At 47.3% G+C, this 26,989-nt stretch overlaps 1 protein-coding gene across 1 annotated transcript in view; it reads left to right on the top strand.

The window, feature by feature from the left end:
• Nucleotides 1–139: 139 nt before the first annotated feature.
• The window catches only part of PTPN11 (protein tyrosine phosphatase non-receptor type 11), a 42,145-nt gene continuing 15,295 nt past the window's right edge, over nt 140–26,989 (top strand). Inside the window, exons 1-10 of the mRNA XM_061602540.1 lie at nt 140–361; nt 6,538–6,660; nt 8,333–8,527; nt 10,179–10,371; nt 11,958–12,074; nt 15,611–15,724; nt 18,987–19,083; nt 21,123–21,202; nt 22,456–22,614; nt 25,946–26,077. Of these exons, the coding sequence (XP_061458524.1) occupies nt 348–361; nt 6,538–6,660; nt 8,333–8,527; nt 10,179–10,371; nt 11,958–12,074; nt 15,611–15,724; nt 18,987–19,083; nt 21,123–21,202; nt 22,456–22,614; nt 25,946–26,077 (1,224 nt within the window). The 5' untranslated portion in view covers nt 140–347. The remainder of the gene's footprint in view (nt 362–6,537; nt 6,661–8,332; nt 8,528–10,178; nt 10,372–11,957; nt 12,075–15,610; nt 15,725–18,986; nt 19,084–21,122; nt 21,203–22,455; nt 22,615–25,945; nt 26,078–26,989) is intronic.

Genomic DNA, 26,989 nt, shown 5'->3' with positions numbered 1-26,989 from the left:
GCCACTGTCTAGAGCGCCCTCAGGAGGATGGAGGCCAGAAGCGGCTTCCCACAGAAGACCGGAAGTCTAAGCTGCATGCCCCTCTATTCCATGGTCTTTAACTCTATGGTTCGTACGAGAAGGCCGTGGAGAGCCGGCCCGTCTCTTTGGCTCCACAGTGGGCGGGGCATTCCGCTGTTGCGCGTCGCTGCCTGTGACGCGCTACTGGCTGCGACGCGTTGCTCTGTGTGGCTCTCCCACCCAGGCCTGAATGCAGCCGGGCCCGGGTTGGTTTCTGCTCCCCCCCTCCCGGGCCGGGCTCCCCGTAAGGCGAAGGGGCCCCATGTGAGGAAGCCGGAGACGGGAAGATGACCTCGAGGAGGTGAGGGGAGGAATGGCTAGGCCCCGCCCCTCCGTTCTTCCTGTGGGGGGGAGGGGTGTCTGGCGCCTCCCCCCTGCTGTTGCCATGGGGACGAATGGGGGAGGGGCAGCCTTGGCCCCTCTGGCCCATATTGAGCAGCTTTCCTTTCCTGCTGGACAGGTTATATAGGGTGGTGGGGAACTAGAGAGAATTCCTTCTCCTAGTGCTGGTCTACAGGGGAGGGCAGCCCCCAGTCCAAGCCTGGGGAAGAGAGAGCAACTATTTTGCTTCTGCTTCTTCACACCAGATTTGTGGAACTCACCGCCACAAGATGCTGCTGTGGACATTAATATATGCGGCTGTTCTTTGGCGTCTTGTTTCCATGATGTTTGGTTTTTGTTTCCATCCCTCTTTGCAAGGTGTTTTAACTAACTTGTGGGATTTTTAAAAAACTTTGAAACTGTATTGTGTACTATTGTTGTGTTAAATGTTTTATGTACTTTACGCAAGCCTCTGTGCACCCTGAAAGGTAGGGTAGGAATGCATTGAATAAAATCCTCCAGCAAATAGCTGTTAAAGGGGTTTAAACAGATCAAGAACAGACTGTCCTCATAGCCCACAGACAAGACTGAATTCCAGTTGCTGGTACATGAGTGGAGAGAGTGCTGTTGCACTGAGGTCCTGCTTGTTTGCTTCTCAAAGGCATCTGGTTGGCCACTGTGAGAACAGGATGCTGCACTAGATGGGGCCTTCTTATGTGTGCATACAGGGGAAGAACAGGGAAGATATTCTCACATTTTTTTTGTGGAAAGTATCAGGCTGGGAAAGACACATACTTCTGTTGTGTGGAATTTTGTGCCTCATCCCCCCTTTGTATAAACTATCACTGTCTCTTGATGGGCGTTTATATGGTTGTCTTCTCTCTCTCTCTCTCTCTCTCTCTCTCTCTCTCTCTCCCCTCCCCGTTGCTGGGATCCTTCCCTTTTTTCAAGGAAATTGGACCTCTCCTTGCTCAATAAGGGTGTGTGGATTGTGGGTTAGAGTTGCCCCATTTTTTTTCTGGCAACTTTTTTTTTTTGTGCGGCAGTATCATAAGGAGAAATTCAACTGACAGCATTTATTGTTGCACTTCTGTGCTGGGTAAAGTGATGCTGTTTGCATTTCTGCCTGCTTTGAAGCTGTTAAAGGAATAGGAGCCCTCCTAAAGGGGAAGGGAGAGATGGTTACATGTGGGAATGTGTACACACACAAATAAATATATATACTTTTTACAGCCATGATACGATGGAGGGCTCTTATTGTTTTTAATTATATTTATCTCCCCCCATTGTTTGAGCATGGCTGGATCCTAGGAATGAGAAATAATTTCCCAGCTCTGTTCTGATATTTCATTTTATTTTCTCTTTCATATAGGTTAAGATTGTCAGTCATTTAGGGACAGCAGTATCATTTTTCCTTTTAAAAATGTGTAATGGGATTCTTGTGATGTCTTCTATCAATAGAGTAATGTCAGGAGATAGGTTCCTTCTACATCTGTTATTCCGAGACCAGCCAGTCAAAAAACTTTTTTTCTTGAAAACTATTATTCCTCCCCCCTCCCGTCCTCTCATGTCACCTCATCATACATGTCAACTTTGTGGTCCATACTGCCCTGGTCACATTTTTTAAATTGAAACATTGTTTCAATTCCTTTTAAATACTAGTTGTACTCTAGCTGTGCCAAACATTAATTATTAATTTCTGGTTCTGTTTTATTAAGAAATACCTTTTATATTTCCTCAGTGTCCCCATTGCAGGTTGCAGGAGTGGTTGTAGCCTGTCATATTGTTGATTACAATAGCTAACCCTTTCAAAAAGTCTCTTCAAAAAGGCCCACCTTTTTCTCTGTGTTTGTAAAGTGGCCATAACCCACCTCAGACCCTAGAGTTGGAGCAGGTTATCAGCCTCAAATGAGGGCCTGAAGTTATGTGAGCGCGGGTGTTCCGATCACGTCTCCGGAAGCACTTGGCATAGCTTGCTGGCCTAAGGCAGACTTGATACACCCCCATATCCTTCTATTTCAGGCTGTTCACAAATGCCTCCTCCCACTTTGAGCCAAATATACCTGGAGCACCAGATAGCCTTATAGGACAAAAGCCATAAATAGAGAAGCCACCTGGGTCAGTGGCGGCCAGAACTTGTTTTCTTCCTCCGGATCCCACTGGACAGGTTGAGTCTCTGCTTCACATTTTCCCAAATGGTTCCTTTCAATCCTGCAACCAAGCCCCCTCAACATTCTGTGGCAGTTTCGACTAGGTTTTTTAAAAAATTAGCTTGCATTTATGCAAAATGAAAAATTCTTAGGGTGGGCTGTGGGGGGTGGGGGTAGAAGGTCAGAGGAAAAGAAGTACTGAAAGGGAATGGGCTCTGCAGAGAATGGTGAGAAGTGCTTTTCAAACTGTACCCTGCCGCCCTCAGCTCTGGCCTTCTCCCTTCCTGAAGCCAAAGTATCGCCTAGCCTAGAGCTGTGGCTTTTCACCTTCAGCAAAGCCCTTCTTTTGTACCAGCCTGCCTACTGAAGAACATTTGGAACTCTTACAGGCTGCACAGGATTCTGGGGAACTTCTGAGGCACATGCTCAGTGGTTCTTAGAGGGCACCCTTTGCCGACCTGATGAAATCTCTGTCCAAAACAACTGAAGGGTACCCGGTTGGCGGAGACTGATAGAGACTTTGCCAGCCAGAGGTTGAAAGGAGCTGTGTGAAGCAGCTTGCAAAGCCCTTTGCAAGCAGCCCTGTGTGGCTCCTTTGTTGTTGTTGTTATGTGGCTTCAAGTCGATTACAACTTATTTATTTATTTATTTATTATTAAATTTGTTAGTCGCCCATCTGGCTGGTTGTCCAGCCACTCTGGGCGACGTACAAGATAAAACAGTATATAAAACAATTACCCTATGAATCAGTGACCTCCAAGAGCATCTGTCGTGAACCACCCTGTTCAGATCTTGTGAGTTCAGGTCTGTGGCTTCCTTTATGGAATCAATCCATCTCTTGTTTGGCCTTCCTCTTTTTCTACTCCCTTCTGTTTCCCCCAGCATTATGGTCTTTTCTAGCGAATCATGTCTTCTCGTGATGTGTCCAAAGTCGTATAACCTCAGTTTCATCATTTTAGCTTCTAATGATAGTTCTGGTTTAATTTGTTCTAACACCCAATTATTTGTCTTTTTCGCAGTCCATGGTATGCGCAAAACTCTCCTCCAACACCACATTTCAAATGAGTTGATTTTTCTCTTACCTGCTTTTTTCACTGTCCAACTTTCACATCCATACATAGAGATCGGGAATCCCATGGTCTGAATGGTCCTGACTTTAGTATTCAGTGAGACATCTTTGCATTTGAGGACCTTTTCTAGTTCTCTCACCACTGCCCTCCCAAGTCCTAGCCTTCTCCTGATTTCTTGACTGTTGTCTCCATTTTGGTTAATGACTGTGCCGAGGTATTGATAATCCTTGACAAGTTCAATGTCCTCATTGTCAACTTTAAAGTTACATAAATCTTGTGTTGTCATTACTTTAGTCTTTTTCACTTTCACCTGTAGTCCTGCTTTTGTGCTTTCCTCTAACTTTCATCAGCATTCGTTTTAAATCATTACTAGTTTCTGCTAGCAGTATGGTATCGTCTGCATATCTTAAATTATTGAAATGTTTCCCTCCAATTTTCACACCTCCTTCATCTTGGTCCAATCCTGCTTTCCGTATGATATGTTCTGCATGTAGATTAAATAAATAGGGTGACAAAATACACCCCTGACTCACACCCTTTCCGATGGGGGACCAATTGGTTTCTCCATATTCTGTCCTTACAGTAGCCTCTTGTCCAGAGTATAGGTTGTCCATTAGGACAATCAGATGCTGTGGCACCCCCATTTCTTTTACAGCATTCCATAGTTTTTCATGATCTACACAGTCAAACGCTTTGCTGTAGTCTATAAGGCACAGGGTGATCTTCAACTGAAATTCCTTGGTCCATTCCATTATCCAACGTATGTTTGCGATATGATCTCTGGTGCCTCTTCCCTTTCTAAATCCAGCTTGGACGTCTGGCATTTCTCGCTCCATATATGGTAAGAGCCTTTGTTGTAGAATCATAGGATATTAAGGCAATAGTTTGATAATTACTGTATTCCCTGGGATCCCCTTTCTTTGGAATTGGGTTGTATATGGAACGCTTCCAGTCTGTGGGCCATTGTTTAGTTTTCCATATTTCTTAACAGATTTTAGTCAAAGTTTGGACAGATTCAGTGTCAGTAGCTTGTAACAACTCTATTGGTATGCAGTCTGTTCCTGGTGCTTTGTTTCTTCCAAGTATTTTAAGAGCAGCTTTCACCTCACATTCTAGAATTTCTGGTTCTTCATCATACGGTTCCTCCATGAATGAGTCTGTCATCCTTGCATCTCTTTTATAGAGTTCTTCAGTGTATTGCTTCCATTTTCCTTTTATTTCATCTTGATCAGTCAGTGTGTTCCCCTAACTGGTTTCTGCTAGTAGTAAGGTATCGTTGGCATATCTTAAATTATTAATATTTCTCCCTCCAATTTTCACACCACGTTCATCTTGTGATTGTGGGGATGGATGGATGTTGAGCTCACTTGGAAATGTTGCTGGTTGCTGTATTTGGATTTGGGAAGGAATTTCAAAACCAGCTGGCAACCCTGGATGTTTTCTGCCTTTCTCCTGTGGTTCTGACTTCCTTGAATAATGTGGAACCGTCTCTTTGCAGCATCTTTCTGTGATGAATTCCTGCATTCTGCTGGGGAGTAGGGGGATGAAGATTGGGGCAGGGATTTAGACATGAGGAGCTTTCCAGCTCTCACAAAAGACCATCCAGGGCAGTTTCTGCATCTGAATGACAGACACTTAGTTACAGTGGAGTTCTCCATGTGATTTTGTTTGCATGAATTTCTTGGTAGATCTGTCCTTCGCCAGAGTCTTCGTTGTCCTCCCCTCCCTCCAAAGTCAAAATCTATTATAATTATAAATAAATAAATTTATGTCCCATCCTTCCTCCTAGTAGGAGCCCAAATCTAGATTGTAAGCTCATCAGGGCAAGGACCGGACACTTGATTCTCTGTTAAACCAAGTACTGTGTATATTGATGGCACTGTATAAGTGCATTGATGGTCGTATATAAATACATTAATTACCAATGATGATAACTCCTTAGGCTTTTCAGGAATCTTTAGTTTTTGTCCTGGGGTGGGAAGTGCAGCTTGAGCCAGAATGTCGACTTAGTTAACCATATTTCTAAAAATAAGCCAAACGACTCTGAAGGCTTAGGCAGCAAATGCTGGGTCAGTGGTGCAGCCCATGGGGAGGCCTTCATCAGCAAGGTGCTATATTAATCACTGGAAAGGATGGTTGTGGGTGGCTAAGACCAAGAGGATATATGGAGGGCATTTGCATCAGAGCGAGGTATTGCCACGCTGGGATGGAGTTGGGCCTCTGCTGAGTCTGCGAGCTCACTGCTTCAGAGGAATCCCCCAGAGTGGATCTTTCTAAGGGTGGGAGAGGATTCCCCATCGCCTTCTGCTGCCGCTCGGCGTGGATTCGTGAAGCATGAGGTTGTACCTGCCTTATTGGCTTGTCTTGTTCTGTCTGAGGCAGCGATCTGCAGTCTCCAGCCTTTGTACGGGGCTCCTTCCACAAACAAAACTCATAAAACTTTGAGAGGGAGAAGAGAAAATTCATGCCCCCTTTGTGAACGGCTGTAATCTGAACATGTCACGTATTTTACTCAGGTGTGTAAACAGCCGCTCATCTGTGGCGATCAGGAGCTGCCTGCAGGCAATCAGACAGGGAAATGTTTGTAAACTGCAAGAGGGCTGGTTCTGTTTCCATTCAGGTGATCAGTGTGCCTTAGACGACAGGAATGTAAGGGAAGTGCGGCAGCATAGTGGTACAGCACATCTGTTGCATGTAGAAAGCCCTGGCATCTCAGGTAGGTCTGGGTCCGAAACCCTGGAGAGCTGCTGGCAATCAGTGTAGGCAATACTGAGCTAGAAGGACCATTGGTGTGACTTGGTATAAGGCAGCTTTTTGAGTTCTTGTGGAGACAGGTAGTCTAGATTTTTTTAAGAGGACCAGTAGCTTATGAGGACTTGTTCAGTTTTGCTGATTGCTACCTTTTTTAAAAAAAAAAACCCTTTCTCTCATCTTAGATGGTTTCACCCAAATATTACTGGAGTGGAGGCCGAGAACCTCCTCTTGACGCGAGGAGTCGATGGCAGCTTTCTGGCCCGGCCCAGCAAGAGCAACCCAGGGGACTTCACCCTTTCAGTCCGGTGAGTCACTTTGGTGCTGAGAGAGCTTTGTTGGCAGGCAGTCTCAGGATCAGTATTTTATTTTATTTATTTATTTATTTAAAATATTTCTATCCCGCCCTTCTACCCTATAATAGGGCACTCAGGGCGGCTTACAGAAATAAAATCAAGCACGTACATGATAAAATTGTAAACAATAAAATCATTGGAATCTCCAGTATTCAGAAGTAATTTGATTACTTAGTTTTCCTTTTAATATTTCTTTGATTGGGTGATAGAGCACTAGAGCGGCGGATGCCAAACTCCCCCCCCCCCCACCAGACCACTTCAAACTTGCAGAGAGTTTTGGTGGACCAGCTTACTGATTTACTGCCTGTCGTAGCAATTGTAATGTGCTTTGCTAGGTGCTGTATGATTTTTAATTGTATTTTTAATTGCTTCTTTTATTTCTTACGTTGCATTTTATTGTATTACCGTTTGAATTCCATAGAATTCAAATTGCGATACGATACAAGAAGTAAAAACAGAAATCCACATGATTCAGATTGTAATACCACAAAACACAATACCAGAAATAAAAAAGCATTTGAAATGCAATTAATAATCAATATGGATATTTAATGTGGACATGCCACGGGCCACCTGAATGAAGCTCATGGACTGTGGGCCATGGATCACAGTTTGGGAACCCCTGTGCTGGAATATATGTATGCAAACATAGCCATATTTGCATAATGAGAGACCTGATTCACTTTGTTGTTGTTATGCGATTCACTAGAAAAGACCATAATGCTGGGGAAAACAGAAGGGAGTAGAAAAAGAGGAAGGCCGAACAAGAGATGGATTGATTCCATAAAGGAACCCACAGACCTGAACTTACAAGATCTGAACAGGGTGGTTCATGACAGATGCTGCTGGAGGTCGCTGATTCATAGGGTTGATTCATAGGGTAATCGACTTGGAGGCACATAACAACAAAGTGAACTAGCCTCCCTCCCTCCCTCCCTAGGATGTGACCTGTTAGGTGTTGAGGAGGGCAGTGGAACTGGAGGAGAGAGCCTTGCCTGAGTTCAGAAGCTCTGGAGAGCCACTGCCAGTCAGTGTAGATGGGGGTAGGGAACCTGTAGCGCTCCCAGTTCCTATCAGCCCCAAGGCCGATGGGAGGTAGAGTCCAGCGGCATGTGGAGGGTCCCCGGGTCACTACTCCTTCTGTGTAGGATGTTGGCAGGTCTCGTTCAGTGTCTGACTAATGTCTATTGTGAACTCCGAACCGGACTTGAAACCCAAGTCTCCGATGTCCGACACTACTCAGTAGATCCGTTTGAAATCAAGTGCTGTCTAAATTGATGTGCAGTTCATAGTAGGTAAAAGAAGAAAAAAACCCAGCCCAACTGTCCAGCAAATTATTGCTTATACACAATTGCCTTCTGCGTACTCAACCCATTTGTCCTTTTAGCCCAGGGATGGGCCCTCTGTGGATTTCCAGATGTTGCTGGACTCCAGCTCCCATCCCCCTCAGCCACAATGGCCAGTAGTCAGGGTGGTTGGGAGGTGGAGTTCAGCAACATCTGGAGGGCTTAGATGCCTGTGATGGGCTTGACGGACCTGACTCAGGTCTGTACGCTCATCTGTGCATTCCTGTGACTTGGCTTTCTTTTCTCTTCACCCCTCCTTTGTGTGTAATAATAACCAGGCGGAATGGAGCAGTCACCCACATCAAGATCCAGAATACAGGCGACTACTACGACCTGTACGGCGGGGAGAAGTTTGCCACCTTGGCGGAGCTGGTCCAGTATTATATGGAACACCATGGGCAGCTCAAGGAAAAGAACGGCGACGTGATCGAGCTGAAGTATCCACTCAACTGTGCCGACCCCACTTCTGAAAGGTGAGAGAGGTGGGGGGCCTTGAGGAGGAGGTGGTGGGGTGGTGGCGGCAGCAGCAGCAGCAGCTGGGCATCAAACAGGATGACTTCTTCACTGGGCAGGATGATTGTGGTGGAGTAAATGTAGCATGTGCAAGGGCAGGGGGTGCATTATTTATGACTAGAATTTGTATGCCACTTTTCCATATAAACATGCTCAGAGCGGCTCACAACAGAACAACAACAAAAGAAATCGCTACATCGGTAACAAATACTAAATCATATTCAAAACTTAGCAATCCAAGAAATAATTTGATTACTTGAACATTTCAACGTTTAAAAGTCATCATGAAACAAACTACCAATCAGTTAAAACATATCAATTAACGTAATAAACATCCTAATCCAAGAAAGCAGCCTGTCACCCCAGCTCAGATGTTACAGCCTCTGTAACTGGTGACTGTCAATGTTGCCGCTTTCGAGAAAGGGCTCACAGCAGTGCCTCCTTTTATCTCTGATAAGCCCAGAGAGCTGGCTCAAGTGTTCCTGGTCTGGAAATCATCTCCCTTCATTTGCACTCTTGAGCTGCCAGAAAAGTTTCCACTGGACTTAAAGTGCCACTAGTCCTCAGCAGGGCAGATGTTCCAGGAGCATGGGGGGAAATATACAAGAAAACAGCCTGACACCCCAGCTCAGAGGTTATAGCCTCTGCTGGTCGTGGTCAGTGCTGCTGCTGGGTGGGCCTGGGTGCAAACAAATCCACCTGTATCAAAAGCCTACCAGCAAATCAAGCCAGAGTCAGTAAGTTTACAGGGCTAGTAGGGAACCTGTTGTGTCACCTGACCCCTCCTGGGTTTAAGGCTGTAGTACTACCCTCAGGCTATCAGCTGCAATGGCTCTGTAGAGTGGTAGAGCTCAGGACAGTAGTTCCTTCTGTTCATGGGCTGCTTTTTCCCCAGGTAGCATGCCATCACGTGGGTAATAGCGCCATCTAGCGTCCGAAGGCAAGAATGTATGAAGTCAAGGCCTGGGGCCTCAGGCCCCTCCCACTCCAGTTCATTCTTGCCTTTGCCCGAGGCAGTTATATCTATGTTTAGGGTAGCATTTATAGCTAAGTTAAGTGTGTGTGTGTGTGTGTGTGTATGTTGTGAGTGAGAGAGTGTGTGGGACTGGTTGTGTTTGCAAGTTTGTGTTTCCACTTGTTCCCTCCCCTCTCTCTCACTGTTTTTGTTTTTTGACTGGGGCTTCTTGGGGTTTTTGTTTTGTCTTCCCCATTTTTTCCTGCCCTACCTTCCCCTTGCCCTTTTGTGTCGGAGGTAGCAGCGGCTGCCGTTCCCCATCAGGCAGAGACATTTCTTCATCCGCTGAGCCGGCTTTGTATTTTTTGGCTGCTAGGACAAATCACCCTTCAGGTGAGACCAATGGCCCATTCTCACCAGGATGGGGTCCTTTGAGGATGGGTAAGACTTGCTCCTATGTACTTTAGATCTTTTTGGCTACAAGAGTAAAGTGTGTCTTCAGTTTCAGTGATTTTTTTTTTTAAAGAAGCATGCACTTCAGGTATCAGAAATTTGGGCAATACTGTTCTGACCTCAGCATCACCCTGGTTTGGGCAACAGTGGTGATCTGTATGGCGGCAAGAAGCAACTTGCCTCATTTTGCTATCTTTCCAAAGGTGGTTTCATGGACATCTTTCTGGAAAAGAAGCGGAGAAGCTGTTAACGGAAAAAGGGAAACACGGGAGTTTCCTTGTCCGCGAGAGCCAAAGCCATCCTGGAGACTTTGTCCTTTCCGTCCGGACGGGGGATGATAAAGGAGAGAGCAATGATGGGAAATCCAAAGTGACACATGTCATGATCCGGTGCCAGGTAAAGGAACAGGGATATAGCTGAGGCAAAGAATGAATGAATGAACAAATCTTTATTTTTACCCCGCCCTTTTTCCAAAACTGGAACTCAGGGCGGCTTACAAATAAAAACTACACATAGGTAAAAAAAACATACAAAAATATACAATTAAAATAGAATTAAACTATTCGCGACATTAAAACCATGAAACACACACTTAAGATAATAAGACTATTTAAAACATTAAGAATAGGACCATAGAACAATACAACAGACCTTATGAGGCCCTATCTTAAACATCTTCTAGTCCAAAAGCCTGTTGGAATAAAGAAGCTCAAAAATGCATAGGAGGAAATCCCTGAAGCATTCAGAGCGTGCTTTCCCAGAAAAAATAGGATCCTCTGCATCTTTTTATTTAAAGTATCTTTACCCTGTTCATTGAGAGCCAGTGTGATGTAGTGGTTAGGATGCTGGACTACGACCTGGGAGACCAGGGTTCGAATCCCCACACAGCCATGAAGCTCACTGGGTAACCTTGGGCCAGTCACTGCTTCTCAACCTCAGAGGAAGGCAATGGTAAACCCCCTCTGAATACCGCTTACCATGAAAACCCTGTTCATAGGGTCACCATAAGTCGGAATCGACTTGGAGGCAGTACATTTGCATTTTTACCATGTTCTTTAGCCGAAAAAGCCAAATCCCTGTCCTCAGGTTTGCTATCTAAAAGACATGGTACAAAAGGGTAAGAGGATGGGGAGGGAAGAGGAAAAAAACCCAGCTAAGGCGAAAATTCTTATTGTGATCAGCTGGGATGGAAAGAGTTCAGATGATGGTTGGGGAGAGTCAAAAGCAGCTGGTCTCTCAAAACAACTAGTGGAAGAGCCCTGCTTTCTCCCCTCTCTTCTGCTTCACAGCCTGATGCACCTTGGTGTGTCTCACTTTGGCTGGCGGAAGCAGAATGCATTTGGGCCCCAAAGGATTAGTTCGTTAAACACCCTTTTTCATTGGTTAAAAAAGCCATTCCTGATTAATTGTGTAATGTAGACACATTTTTTTTAAAAGTGTCATTTTTAAAATTCCAGACGGAAGAGGATTTCCCACTTGTGTGTGTGAGAGAAATGGAAATACCCATCCTAAGATGGCATCTGCACCGTCTTGAAAGAACAAAAGTGTGCTTAAAAAAAAAGAAAAAGGCTGGGGTTTCAATCTTACGCATGTTTATACAAATTGATTTGCTTAATAGATAAAAAATAATTTCTGAAAGCAACGACTATAGTTCTGTTAATTAGGTGACTGCTATAGAATAAATATATGGAAATAAATTTCTTTTCCCCTTGTACTTATGTATTTAAATTATTTTATTTCTTTTGTAATACTGCGTTTTTTCTGTGTCTGCTGAATTTTTGGTTTTTGTCCAGTCTGACTTTGTTACATGTTGCAAACTGACTCCTCTCCCCTACCTCAAGGCTTTGCATTTTGAATGTTTGTTGTAAGCCGTTTTGGACACAACTGACCCTGGGAAGGTGGCACATAAATCACCTCAAAGGCGGGCATCGCCTTGCATTACGTAGCTAACCATCACCCGCCTCTCCCCCTTTCCTTCAAAGGACATGAAGTACGACGTTGGTGGAGGGGAGAAGTTTGACTCCTTGACGGACCTGGTAGAGCATTACAAGAAGAACCCCATGGTAGAAACCCTGGGGACAGTCCTTCAGCTGAAGCAGGTGAGAGGGAAGCCCTCCAAATGTGCTTGCATACCTGTCAGGAGGAGTTTGGAGAGGGAAGGCTCCAGTTCTCTGTAAATGGCTAGGGTGTGTGCACATGTCTGTGTGCATGCCCGCATGAGCTTGAGTCAGCACTCCCTTGTTTATTTATTTATCTATTATTTTATTTGCATCCTGCCCTTCCTCCCAGCAGGAGCCCAGGGCAGCAAACAAAGCGCTAAAAACACTTTAAAACATCATAAAAGCAGATCTTAAAATACATTAAAACAAAACAACAAAAACATTTTTAAAAAACCAACTTTAAAAAAGGGTTAAAAACATTGTAAAAAAACATAATAAGCAATTCTAACACAGACGCAGACTGGCACAGGTCTCAACTTAAAAGGCTTGTTGAAAGAAGAAAGTCTTCAAAAGGCGCCAAAAAGATAGCATAGATGGCGCCTGCCTAATATTTAAGGGGAGGGAATTCCACAGGGTAGGTGCCGCCACACTAAAGGTCCATTTCCTATATTGTGCAGAACAGACCTCCTGTTAAGATGGTATCTGCAGGAGGCCCTCACCTGCACAGCGCAGTGATTGGCTGGGTATATAAGGGATAAGACAGTCTTTCAGGTATCCTGGTCCCAAGCTGTATAGGGCTTTGTACACCAAAACTAGAACCTTGAACTTGGCCCGGAAGCAAATGGGCAGCCAGTGCTCCCATCCCACTCCAGTCTTCCAATCTGAGGGCTGCAGCTCAGTGGCCAAGCCTTTGCTTTGCATGCAGAAGGTCTGAGGTTCAGTCCCCACTGGCATCTCTAGGCAAGGATGGGGAGCATCTCCTCTCTGAAACTCTGGAGAGCTGCTGCCTGTCCATGTTGATAGTACTGCACTAGGTGCACCAGTTTGACTCTGTTTCAGGCAGCTTTCCATGCTTCTATCATATTGCTGTTCTGAGCCGTTTGAGATGTCTTGCCATTCACACGCCTTGTGGTTTGTTGGGTTTGTTTGTTTTTTTGCAAAAAAATACAAGAATTACAAGTAATGACAGTGAGCATTCAAACAGAATGCAATATATGGAGCGCATTTTGTTCCGAGCACTGCACAGCAGCTGGATCCGCTTCTTCTAATCTGTCAGTTGCCCATCTCGGCAATCTCAGAAGAGCGTTAATTAGCCATTCCTTAATTGTTGGAATAGCAGACTTCTTCTCGTACTGAGCAAGTACAGCCATCTTCATGGCTGACAGAAGATTGATAATAAGCCTTGTGGCGAAAGGACACATTCTTATCCAAGCCATTTCATAGAATAACCAGAGAGCTAATCAGACTAATCACTGTTGTTTGTGCAATGACCATTAATATTTGGAACCAATATGTTTGAAAAGAACACACGCCACCAGGCCAAACATTTACAAAAAAGCTGCTTGATAACGTAGAGGATTTCTAGTCCATAAATTTTGTTGGTATTAAACATCTTATTCATCCTAATGGGGGTCAAATGCTAGCACTAAAACAATTTTATGTTGTGCTCCTCGGAGAGAGAGGCTTAGGGAGGAAAACTGTAATTAAGGCATAAATCTTATTCCAGATGTTGTCAGATAATTGCTACATTTCTCCCCATAAATATGCATCGAGTTCTTTTTTCTTTTCAACATTAAGATTCAATAACATTGGACACACTTGAGAGAATGCACCTCTCTCCCGCTAATTAGTGAGTAGCCACACCTCCCAGAGGGATGGACTTTCCCAGTCTAAATTGAAAACCTAATTCTCAGAAGTCAAACCATCTTGCCTGAAAAATGCCAAAGCTGCAGAGGGATCCATTTCAGGGATTTCGCTTCTATTTCCTCCCAGGTGATTGAAAAATATGAGATATCTAGCAACACACCCATTCCCCCCTCTCTCCCCTCAATAATTATTTTATTGCATTTGAAAAGACATACAGTAAATTATAATTGCAGTGCATCAGTTTGTGACCACCTAGGTAGGCCAGTGTCATTTATCCCACAGTGGTCAGTGTTGTGTTCGGAAGAAGGGATATTGCAGAGCTGGAAAAGGTTCAGGAAAGGGCAGCCCAAATTATCAGAGGGCAACTCCACAATGAAGACAGCCTACAGCATTTGGGGCTCTCTAGTTTAGAAAGAAAGCAAGGAAGGGTGGACATGATTGTCATGACCCCTGGATCTAGCAGTGATCTGGACATGGAGTTGAAGGCTGCAGGCCCCCCCGACAGGAAGGTGGGTCAGGGCTCAAAGCTGACTGTTGAACTTAGGGAGACCATTGCATCCGAGGCTGTTGGATAGGAGCTCCCAGAGGAACCTCCCAGACCACCAGGGCTTATAGGGCCTCTCGGGCACCTTCCCCTGCGTTGCCAGATGCCTCCCACTGCACATCACCAGTTTGGCGGTGCCATGAGACCACTGGCAGGGAGATTAAGGACCAGAGGAGTGCCCGTTTTCAGGCCAGTGGACTGGCCCTTTAAGGTGCTGAAATTCTCCATGAGGGGGTGGAGCCTAGAGGAGATAGCCTGGAGACAGAGGCATAAAAGGCCTATCTGCTCCCAGCCTTGGTCAGAGCAATCTGCTTGCTCAGAGCGTCTGTGATGCAGGACCCTTGCCTCCAGCCTTGTTTGCCGCTTTCTCCATGGGATCTGTCGTCAGTCCAAAACACGACAGTCATAGAGGTGTATAAGTTCAGGCCTGGTGTGGAAAAGAGGATATTACTTGAAGCCGAAGAAGGGAGATTTAGGATAGGCACCATATAGTTAAAATGGTGGAAGTCGCTCCCACAGGAGGGAGGGAAGGCCGCCTACGTGGATGGCTTTAAAAGGGAGTTAGATTCATGGAGGATGAGGCTCTCAATGGCTACAAGCCATACTGGGTGTGTACTGCTTTCAGTATCGGAGGCAGCATGCCTGCAATGAGCAGTTGCTGGGGGTCATGAGTGGGGGAGTGCCCTTGCGCTCATCTCCTGCTTGTAGGGTTCTTACTCTAGGCTGTGTGGTTGGCCACTGTGGGAACAGAAGGCTGGGCCAGATGGGCCCCCTTTGGCCTGATTCAGCAGGACTCTAGTTCGTCGATGCCCTTCTGTCTGGCCTAAATCTGTTGCCAATGGATTTCATGGGGTTGACTCCAAGTTCCAGTGTTTAACTCACCCAGGTGTGGAACTTTTTTGGCCTGGTGGGCCAGATCCCTATTACCTCCAGACAGTTGGGCGAGACAGCTCATCAATCACTTAATGCCATAATGATGCCTGATTGACAGGCGGGTTGTCCCGCCCATCTGTCAAAGTTGTCTCGGAGGGGTGGGGGGAGGTAGTGGCCAAGCAGGATTGAATTCCCTGCCCATGAGCTGATAGGAGGGCAGGTCAGTCCTGCTGTCTGCAGGGATCGGCTGTGCAAGCCGCCAGTCCAGCTGCACCCCTACCTGTCCCATGCCTGATGTCACATGGGGAAAATTGCTTGGCAGGCCAAAAGAAGAGGTCCAGTAGGCCAAATGTGGCCTGCAGGGAGGAAATTCATCACTCCTGAACTAACCCTCCCTCTTCTCCTCCACCAGCCCCTCAACACCACCCGCATCAATGCCGCGGAGATTGAGAGCCGTGTCCGAGAACTGAGTAAGCTGGCCGAGACCACCGACAAAGTCAAACAAGGCTTTTGGGAGGAATTTGAGGTAACTGGAGTGCTTTCCCCAGCGAGGCCTGCCTGGTGCCAGCCTAGACATTCTTTTGGCGCCTGGTTAAGGTGTACCTCCTGCAGGCCTTTGAGGGATCCTCCTGCTCTTTCTGCGTACGTGTGGGCTTGGGGGGAAGTATTGTTAAACATAATGGTTAATGTGTATGTAAGTCACCTGGAGATGTTTTGTATTGGGTGATAAATAAATTGAATAAGTAACAGTAATACAATTGGGGAAGAACCTGCACTCTTCTTGAGCAGCTCTTAGGGGTGTGTTTGCAGTGGGACTCGTTGCTGTGGCTGTCCTGAATAGGAACCTGGAAGCTTTAAGACCTTTCTCTCTTTGAAGCGTTGGGGCAAGTTCAGAAATCTCAGTGGTCTAGTCTAGATGGCCCACTCTTGACCCAAAGGAGCTGCCCAAAATATTCTTCCCTCTGGCTCTAGGCAGGAACAATGCCTGAGACAGGTGTGTTATGCATTTACTGATTATCTTCTGTATCCAAACTCTACTGCAGCCTTTGCCAACCTGGTGTCCTCCAGATATTTTGGACTATAACTTCTATCAGCCCCAGCTGGCGCAGCCGTGCCGGCTGGGGTTGCTGGGAGTTGTAGCGCAAAGCATTTGGAGGACACCAGGGTGGTGAATGCTGCTGTATTAGGCTTGCTCTGGCTCTGATTATTGGAGATGGTGTCATGTTATGGAATATCCATAAGTGTTCCAACTGCTCAGTGAACTAAGCTGTCGGCAATACCTTGTTCTCCATGTGGAATAGTTGTTGGTTCAGCTGGGATTAAAACCTCACATGGACCATAAGGAAGAAGTAACTCTGTGTAGGGCAGACTTCAGGGCTGGCAAGCCAAGTGGGAACAGCTCCTAGGTGGCTGGGAGCTGAAGGGGCACAGAGCTCAGAGGCTGCAGCAGAAAAGGGTCAGGGTAAGCGAGTGGGAACCTGCAGGAAGAGGCAAAGGGCTGGGCACAAGGGAGCCTAGAAAGGCATAGAGTTGGTTCGTTCCTCACATTTATATCTCGCCTTTCCTTAGAGGAACTCAAACCTGCCTTTCTGGCTCTCCCTCCCCACAGTTTATTCTCACAGCCATCGTTGGAGTGAGCTAGATGAGGAGTCAGTGGGAGAGAGCAACTGGCCCGGGGTCGCCCCGTGGGCTCCATGACTGGATGGGGATATTGAGCCTTGCTGTCCCCAGTCCTGGTTGAGTTGCCAGGTCTGAAACCACAACAAGCAGCTGCGGGGGCTCAGGTGGTTGCCAAGAACTGCGTCCAAAGGGGAAAGGCTGTGGTGTTTCTTATGACTGCTGCAGCTGGCAATCCAAAAGGTCCAGCACAGCGAGGAGTGGGGGAGTTGGTGCATGGATGTGATTTCACACATTGATTTGAACTCACCAGCCAGTTGTTTGGCTGCAACTAGTTTCTTGTGCATGTTAACCCTTTCGCTCTAACGAGGACAATGGTTGTGAGTTGCTGTTAGATCTAAGGCAGGGGCGGGGAGAGGGCTTGGCTCACACAGGCTTAATTTTGCCTCCTGGTGAGGTTGCTGCTTTGTCCAAGGCCTTTGCGTACCATTGCCATGTCACCACTAGGGGGAGCCGCGGCCCCAAACTTCATCTGTGGGTTCTCCTCTGTAAGGACTGGGTTGCCCAACTTGAAAGGCCCTGGGGGCATTTAAATTTTCTGTGAGGAAAAAAAGAAGCCTTGTATAACATGGTAAGGAGGCAAGGTAGGCCAGCAACGATCCTACCTAAGGTTTTGAGCACAGGCAAAGTGATGAAGGCTGGCCTGCACATGGATTAGACCCACCAAGATCAGCATAGCCCATGATTTGGAGCTTGGCAGCTGTTCCTCCCTTCCAGTTTTTGTAGGCAAAATGGCACAAGTCTCCGAGCCTTGAAGTGCGTTTTACCTCTTGTCACGGTTCAGTTGTGCCTGGATCTGGAACCTGAGATCGCCTTAAAGGGAGAGCAGGACCTCCCCCCCAACAGATCTCTGCATTGAAGCGCCACTGGGTCCAGACTTCCCTACCCTAGGCCTGGAGTTTCCATGTCAGCTGCACAGGTTCCTGGTTGGCTCCCCCTCTTCTCTCCCCCCCCGGCCAAAATCTTCTCCAGGACCACAGGAGCAGAGGAGATGGAAGCCAGGCAGGTGCTTCAGGGCTGCCAGCAAAGTGCCTGGGTTGACACCCATGAGGGTGACTTGGGTGGAGGGGAAAGTGCATGTGAACACCTGCCTAGGTCAGGGCCAGGAAGGGGTGTAGCCTCCAACTCCAAGTCTGAGCTGCTACACTGCTGAAGCAACAGATCCCTTATTGTTACTTCTAGTACTGCTACTAAAGTACTACTACTACTTATACTACTTCTAAATTTCTTACCTGCAGGTCCCAGGGCGGGTTACAGTACAGTAGGGCCCCACTCATACGGTGGGTTATGTTCCGGACCCCTGCTGAAAAGCGGAACTCATTGAATAGAATGGCTTGTGACGCCCGAAGACCACCGTAAAAGCGGAACAAGCGCCGTATGAGTGGGGCTTAAGTCTAATTGCGTCTAATTGAGACCGCCGCATTAGCGAAGCGCCATAAAGTGAAGTGCCGTAAAGCGGGGCCCTACTGTAATTTAAAATTCAACGTCACAACAAATTACAATCGGAGAGAAAGGGATAGGTACCGAAAACACACACCTCGGGTGTCAAAGGCCAGGGTAAATCGGTGCATCTTGAGCATTCGCTGAAAACTCTTCAGTGAAGGTTCCAGATACACCTCTGTGTGGAGGGAGTTCCACAGTGGTGGAACTACTTAGAGGGCCCAATCTGCTGATCTTAGCACCCAAGAGGGTTGGTAGGAACAGAGGCAGCCTCTCAGATATTTGGGACCTACGTCAAAGCTCCAAGCTCTTCCTGAACCAAGAAAGGGCGATAGGGATCCTTACTCTTTCACGCTCCATGTTCTGCAGGTTTCAAATATGGGCCCTGTAGCAAAACATTAACATCGCTGTAAATCCTTTCCCCGGTGGTCTTGGGTTGCCATCGCCCTCCGTGCTGCGTCTCGGTTTGTGGCTGCCGCATCCAGGGGCTGCTCACAAGACTCTTGTAAAGATGGATTCCCTCTCACTGGGAGCTCCAGGGTGGCATCTTACCTTTTTTTGTTTTTGGACCCAGGGGGTAGAGACAGTGGTGAAACTGAGGGATGGGATTGATGACAAAGGCGAAAAAGTCTGTCAAAGTCCAGTTGATCTGTTGTTTGGTGTTCCTTTAGACTCTCCAGCAGCAAGAATGCAAACTTCTCTACAGCCGTAAAGAGGGGCAGAGGCAGGAGAACAAGAACAAGAACAGATACAAAAACATTCTGCCCTGTGAGTATTGAATTCTGTCTCCTTGCTGCCTCCTCCTCCTCCTCCAAAGCTGCAGTTTTATTGTCCAGGATGATCCATCCAGTTAACTTCCAATCTCTCCTGCCTGCTGATAAAAAGGTGCCCACCTCTCCACTTTGTGGCATCTCCACTTAAAAGGGGCTCTGCGAGAGGCCTCTGCCTGAGACCCTGCAGAGCTGTTGTCAGTTAGAGGAGGCTAAGGCTGTCGGCTACAAGCCATGATGGCTGTCTTGGCCTCCACAGACAGAGGCAGCGTGCTTCTGAAAACCAGTTGCCGGAAGCCTCAGGAGGGCAGAGTGCTCTTGCATGCAGGTCCCGCTTGCAGGCGTCCCATTTCGGCATCTGGTTGGCCACTGTGAGAACAGGACGCTGGACTAGATGGGCCCCCTTTGGCCTGATCCAGCTGCAAGGCTCTTCTGATGTTCTTGGAGATGAGCCTTTCTCAGCTGGGTTCCCTCCTGATGTGGTTGGGCTCCAGCTGCCATCATTCAGGGAAGGGCCGTAGGTCAGCAATAGGGCATATGCTTTTGCATGCAGAAGGCCCTAAGTTCAATCTCCGATGGCATCTCCAGGTAGAGCTGGGAGAGAACCCTGCCTGAAATCCCAGAGAGCTGCTGCCAGCCAGTGTAGGCAATCCTGAGCTAGATGGACCCCTGGTCTGACTTAGGATGAGGCAGCTTTCTAGGTTCCTATCATCCTGAATGTTGGCCATGCTGGCTGGGGCTGATGGGAGTTGCTGTCAAACAGCATCTGGAGGGCACCAGCATAGGGAAGGCTGGAGTAGAGAGCCCTGGGCAAAAGGAGCAATGGCTGGGCTCAGCATGAAGCAGCTGATATAAAGGATATACTTTCATAGCTTAGTGGTAGGACATGAGTGCTTTGCATGTAGAGCGTTTATTTATTTATTACATTTATATACCGCCCCATAGCCGAAGCTCTGTGGGCAGTTTACAGCAATTAAAAACAATAAAAACAAATACACAAATTTTAAAAGACAAAAAACAATTTAAAAACACAATTTAATTTTTTTTAAAAAAACTTAAAAACAATTTAAAAACATATGCTAAAATGCCTGGGAGAAGAGGAAAGTCTTGACCTCGCGTCGGAAAGATAACAGTGTTGGTGCCAGGTGCACATCGTCAAAAGCGTCATTCCATAATTTGGGGGCCACCACTGAGAAGGCCCTCTCCCTTGTTGCCATCCTCCCAGCTTCCCTCTGAGTAGGCATCCATAGGAGGGCGTTAGATGTTGAGTGTAGTGTACGGGTGGGTTCATGTCGGGAGAGGCGGTCCATCAGGTATGTTCCAGGTACAGTCCCCGGCATCTCAAGGTAAGGATATCGGGTAGCTGGGCAGGACCTTGTCTGAGACCCTGGAGAATGGCTGCCAGTTGGAGTGGACGGTGCTGGATGAGAAGTACCAGTGGCCTCACTCAGTATAAGGCTACTTGGCATGTTCTTGTTCAAATGAGGCAACGAGATATATTACCAACAGAGAGGCAGCTGGTAATCTTCCATGATTCTCTTCCCCCCCCCTAAATTTTTTTTTGTATGGAATTCAGCAGGCAAACTTTAGGTTCCTAAGACTTTTTAATTCCAGTCTTTCATTTGAAAAAAAAAAGTTCTAGCTCTTTTAACTTTGGAGGTATGTGTGTGACACTATCCACCAAAGGTATTGGTTTAGGAATCATGGAATGGGAAAATAGACAGGAGGAGGGAGGAGAAACTGAAAAAAATGAGCTAGTTTCTCCTTCCTCCTCTGGTCTGCTTTCCCATCCCATGTGCCTTCAGCTAGCTCGCGATAGCTAAGGAAGGTCTTCAACTGAGCATCAAAACTGGCCTGTAAGATTTTGCCCAGAGAAGAATCAACGTCTCTAATGCTTCCTTGACTGGTTGCCCGGACGCAGCTCCAACTCTCAGGCGACCAGCTGGGTGATAACTGACAAGCAATGCCTGACTTAGCAGTTGCTGGATGTAGCTGTTTAATGAGGCGCATCTTGGTTTTTCCCTTCCCTCCTTCCAGTTGACCATACGAGAGTTGTCCTTCATGACGGTGATCCAAATGAGCCTGTTTCCGATTACATAAATGCCAATATTATCATGGTAAGAACATCCTGATTTGTGGGTTTTTTCCCCCCTCACCCACTGGGAAACTTGTAGTTTTCCTTTTTACTGTTGGGGGAGTCTGGAGGAGCATCCTCTGCCAGATGGCAAGAGGGCCCTATTATTATCTGTCTGGCAGGGAAGGGGTCAGGGCCAGCCTTCGGATGGGTTAAAACAGCTTTGCAAAAGGACTAATTCTCACAAACGGCAGATGAGGACGTCAGTCCGCCTCTGGACTGTATGCTACAGGGGCGGGCCATGCGTCAGAATGTTCTGTTTTTTTTTAAAAAAAATCCACCAATAATCCTGGTACAGAGAGAATTAACATGTCATGGACAAGGATCTGATATGTTAGTTTTCTATGCATGGGGACTTGTTTATTTATTTTTGCGTGGAGGGGCTCACATGGTTGTATGGCCCTCTTCTTAGAATAAAAATAGTAAGGAGCGTGCTGGGTTAGTCCTCCCATCATCCCGGAGAGCTGGCCATGGGCTGATGGGAGTTTGGAGTTCAGCGACATCTGGAGGGCATCAGGTTGGTGGTGGCTGAGTAAGAAGGATCAAGTAAGCGGGAAGGCCCTTCTCGGCCTGAGACCCTGGAGAGCCACTGCCAGTCAGAGTAGGCGATATTGGGATAGATGGGCCACAGGCGGGGCTTGGGTTAAGGCAGCCTTTCCTAACCAGTGTGCCTCCAGATGTTGTTGGACCACAGCTCCCATCTTCCTGACCATTGGCAATGCTGGCTGAGGCTGATGGGAGTTGTGGTCCAACAACATCTGGAGGCACACTGGTTGGGAAAGGCTGGGTTAAGGCAACTTCCTGTGGAATGTGGCTGTTCCGCTGCTGGTCTAAAACCTGCTGGGAGCTGAAATGCTCCCCCTGCCTTTTGCAGGGAGGTAGTTTGGTGGAGATCCTCACCCAGCTGAAAGGGCCACATTCTGTTTCTGAGGCTCCAGTTGCTGCTTCTGGGGCAGGCATGGTGGTAAATGATTTGCTGAGAAAGATCCTGTGGAGGAGTCTTCCAAAACATGGCCCTTTGGGAGTTCATTCCTCTTCCTTTTCCTCTTTCCCTGAGGAGAAAGGGTTGGCCTGCTGGCCGGGAGGGAGTCTCCGTCACCCCTTAATGTCCTGGGACTCCCCTCCTCCTGTGGAAGTATCCTGAGTCTAGGTCCCAGGACAAGATGGGGCCCGGCCACACTCCTCCTTGCCCCTCCCTAAGACAAACTGCCCGAAGGCCTTTGTCTCAATTCACAGTCGGAGTTTGAAACCAAGTGCAACAACGTGAAGCCGAAGAAGAGTTACATCGCTACCCAGGGCTGCCTGCAGAACACGGTAAACGACTTCTGGAGGATGGTCTTCCAGGAGAACTCCCGCGTGATCGTCATGACGACGAAAGAAGTCGAGAGGGGAAAGGTAAAGAGTGCAGCCCCCAAGGGAATCGCGAGACATGGCCAGTCTCCGAGCACAGCAGCTTAACCAGACCTTGTTATGCCTTTTGTTAAAAAAAAGAAAAGAACTGGCAACCTGTATCCTTTGTCTCTTGTTGCCAGAGAACAGTTGATTCCCAGAGTCCTGAAATGAAAATCTAGCAGTCTGGATTCAACACACACTCGTACTGTGAAATGCCAAGAATCTCAGTTTTGAAAAGGGAAGTTTCCAGTCCTTGCTTCACCATGTTTTGGGCAAGGGCTGCTGTTCGGTAGAGTCTGTTAGCTTTCAGCAACATAGCTTCCTCTTTTCTCCGCCCCAGAAGTGAGTTGGCACTTTCCCACTGTTTGAGTCTCCTGCTTCTGGATTCACGATGACGGCAGCTGGGCTCCACCTGAATGCCACTGCTCATTTGACTCTGGCAATCCAAGGGCCTCTTGTGGAACGGCTCTGGGCCGTGCCTGTTAGTTGATCATTTTTGAGTGTTTGCTTTCCCCCATCCCAGGTGCGCAGTTCTGACTGCCATACGACAATGGGACCAATGGCCTAGAGAGGTGGTGGGCTCTCCAACACTGGAGGCCTTCAAGAGGCGGCTGGACAGCCATCTGTCGGGAATGCTGTGATTTGGATTCCTGCATTGAGCAGCGGGTTGGATTTGATGGCCTTATAGGCCCCTTCCAACTACTATTCTACGATTCTATGACTTTGGATGAAAGACAAGATAGAGGAAAGTGAGGTGGAACCAGATGCAGGCTGCAGTTGCTTTAAAAAGAATTCTATTTCTGCTTGCCATTAGAGTGTGGTTCAGAGCCATGCAGGTGACACAAGCTGGCCACACCATTGCCAGCTCAGCTCAGCACCCTTGCCTGCCTTTGGCGATTCTGTCTGGCTCGGCCTGCTTCTCTCTGTTGGGAGGTGCTAGTTGTTTCTTTTTTAAAGGGAGGGGATTCTTAGGATCCTGCCCCAGAGCTAGCTCCTGTCCTTTGTCCTCCACTGAGTTCAGGGTGCTGTTTGTGGCTCTTCCCTCACTCCCCAAACCATATCCTTGTAACAAACCTATGCTGAGAGACGGTGATTGGTCTAAAGCCTCCCGGTGAGTTTCGTGGGTGAGATATGAGCTTGGCTCTCGCTGGCCCTAGCCTGACTGACTCTAGCCTAGGCAACCCTTTGGATGTTGCTAGACTCCAACTCCCACTGTTCCTGACCATTGGCCGTGCTGGCTAGGGGCTGACCAGCGCTGGCGTCCCACCAGCCTTGAGAGGACCACAACTTCTCCATCCTTGACCAAAGCCCTTCTGCCTGGCCCCGGCCCTCCAATCGAGATAAGCTTTGCCAGGGGCAGCCAGAGGCTTTTCTACCTGCTCCTGCTCTCCCTGACCTCATGGCATCTTGGCCAGTTCCTTCCAGTGATTTCATGACTGCCACTGCCACCACCAAATCCTTTACTGCAGCACACAATATACACGAGCTTTCCTTTTTTAAACGTGCTGTTTCTCGTGGCATTAACCAGACAAGCAGGAGCTTTGTACAAGGGGCGTTTCTGCAGTCCCTGCTTCCCCCTGGAAGACCATTCAGCTACTTGCTGCCTAATCTTTGCCCTCCCCCCAATGCCACAAAACTCTTTCTGTTTTTCACCTGCAGCGGCTCCATTTGTAGGAAGTCCTGAATCGAAACTGGGGGTTCTTCTCCCTCCCCATTACCCCCCACTCTCTCCAAATACAGGAAATGAGGAGGGGTGCGTGCAACACCTTCTGTTTCCTGGGGAAGCAGCCAGGAGTGTTTGGCTCTGAAGCTTTCTGACAAAGTTTGTTTGCCGTAACCTTTTTGTTCTTGAGGTTGGCAGCCAAGGACCGACCTCTCTGCAGCTTTTTGCCAGGAAGATTTTTGAACCTCATAGCAACGTTGTTGGGCGTCTTGATCTGGCCTTGTGTGACATTTGAGATCTGGTTCTGGGCAGTGGGGCCGTCTGTGTTTTGTCGGTTTTTCTTCAGGCCATCTGCTTTCCCTCTTCCTACCCCCAAACACTTTGAGTCTTGCCAGGAAGCATTCCAGTCGATTCTTGGCTAGCATCCCCGCTTGGCTTTGAAAGCGTTTAGAGAGTGTGTGTGCTTGCTTCTTCCTTCACGGGTCCCAAGAATATCTTTGTGTTTTGGGGCATTGGGGCAGGGGGGGAGAGAGGTGGTGGAGAGAGGAGGAAAGGAGGGAGTGTTTCCAAAGCTGAATTTCTGAGATGTGCCATGATAATGGGTGATAACCGTTCTGGCCGTGATGTGTGCTGGGCAAATAGAGAGAGGGGGCCACAGACAAGATGGAGGGTAGCGTCTGATTGATGAATCAGGCCCTTCTTATGAGAAGTGACTCCCAGAATCCCCAGTGTTGGACGATGAGCCAGACGGGATGGGAACGAGTGCACAGCAAGCAGATGTTTCATGTGCATAAATCAGAGTAGGTTTGGTATAGTGCAGAGGGTTCCCAAATCTTCCCTCCCCCCCGTGAATCACTTGAAAATTGCTGATGGACCACTTAGAAATGTTCCTGCCTGTTGTGAAATTGTAATGCACTGTGCTAGATGCTGTACAATTTTTAATTGCATTTTTAGTGCTTCTTTTATTTCTTATGTTGCATTGCAATTTGTGTTCCATAGAATTCAAACTTACAATAAAATATGAGAAGCAATAAATACACCATTAAAAAATCAATATGCAAGTTCAATGAGGACATGCCGCAGACCACCTGAATGAAGCTTGCGGACTGCTGATGGTCCACGGACCACCGTGTGGGAACCCCTGGTTACAGTGGTTTAAAAATATTGGTCTAGCACATGGGAGACCTGGGTTCAAATCCCCACTCAGCCACAAAGTCCTGAGACGGGTACTATCTGTTGGTCTGATCTACCTCACAGGGTTGTTGTGAGGATAAAGTGACAGTGAGCGTATATGCCATCCTGTGTTCCTTGAAGGAAGGGCCGGATAAAAAATTAATAAACAAATATTTATGTTTCTATTGTTTACCAAGCAATTGCAGAGTTAGGATTTAAGAACAAACAATTGCACACCTTAGCCTCTCTTTTTGACTTGGATTCCTCCTGAACCATAATGAGCCAAATGTCTCTATTAAGCACCTTCCCCAACCTGGCGCCCTCCACATGTTTTGGACATTATCAGTCCCAGCCATGCTCCTATTGACATAAGCACCATTACGGGGCCGTGCTGGCTAAGGCTGATGGGAGTTTCAGTCCAAAACTATCCGAATGGTGCCAGGCTGGCTGGTATTACCTAACTCACCAACCCACCACCCGGCTTGTCTTGTCTTCCAGAGCAAGTGTGTGAAGTACTGGCCGGATGAACATGCCCTAAAGGAATACGGTGTGATGCGTGTCCGAAATGTCAAAGAGAGCGCGGCTCATGATTATACATTACGAGAACTCAAGCTTTCAAAGGTTGGGCAGGTAAGTTCACAGAGTTATTTCTTTATCGCTGGCAGGTCTCTGGCTGGTATTCTTTAGATGGGGGCAGCAGCCAGTCCTGAAAAGTATCATACTTTTGTCCTATGTTCACATTCTCCCTCGTTTCTGCCCTCTTGTTCCTCTCCCAACACCCCCCCCCCGTTGAAAACTGAATTGTGATATCCTCGGGGCAGGGACCTCTGCCCCCTTGCTTCTGTTCCTCTGAAGGCCCCACATGCATGGATGTCATATGGGTAATTACTAATAATACGGTCTTCCTCATTCTGGTGCCCTCCAGATATTGTTGGGCTCCCAGCTCCCACCAAACCCATCCAGCAGGGCCAATGGCCAGGAGTGAGGGAAGGTTGGGGAAAATTGTGAATGTGGCTATAGAAATAACAATAATTTGAGACTATTTTGGGAGGGAACAAAACCTTTCATGCATAAAAAATTTTTTTTTAAAAAAAGAAAGACTGTCATCTGAGTGTTGCCAATTCTCATAATGGGTCTGGGGAAGGAATCCTGCTCTTTGAAAGATTTTGGTTTTTCTCCCCCACCTTTGCTCACTTTGGCCTGCATTGTCCTGTTTCTCTGTGTTGTGGTGTAAATTTTTATATTTGTTAAGCAGAGAACAACAGCGGTCTGAAATGCGAGTGTGCCAGCGTGTGTGTGCTTTTACCTAAGTAGCAGGCTTTTACCCTGCATTGAGATCACTGAGACTGGAGACTTAGTAAAATAAGAAAAGCTACTTTATTTATAGAAATACATAGTAGATAGAAAGGCATACCTAGTTCTAACTAACTAGCTAAGTTGGAGGCGTAACAGCCAGGTGTGGGAGTTAGCCCCATGCTTGGAGAGAGCAGAGACAAAGGAATGTCTCCTCTCTCACGGACAGTCGGAGGACAAAGGAATGGA

The sequence above is a fragment of the Rhineura floridana genome, chromosome 19, assembly GCF_030035675.1.
Source record: "Rhineura floridana isolate rRhiFlo1 chromosome 19, rRhiFlo1.hap2, whole genome shotgun sequence".
Taxonomy (NCBI): Eukaryota; Metazoa; Chordata; class Lepidosauria; order Squamata; family Rhineuridae; genus Rhineura; species Rhineura floridana.
Note: the sequence above shows the minus strand (reverse complement) of the source record. Positions and strands in the feature narration are given on the sequence as shown.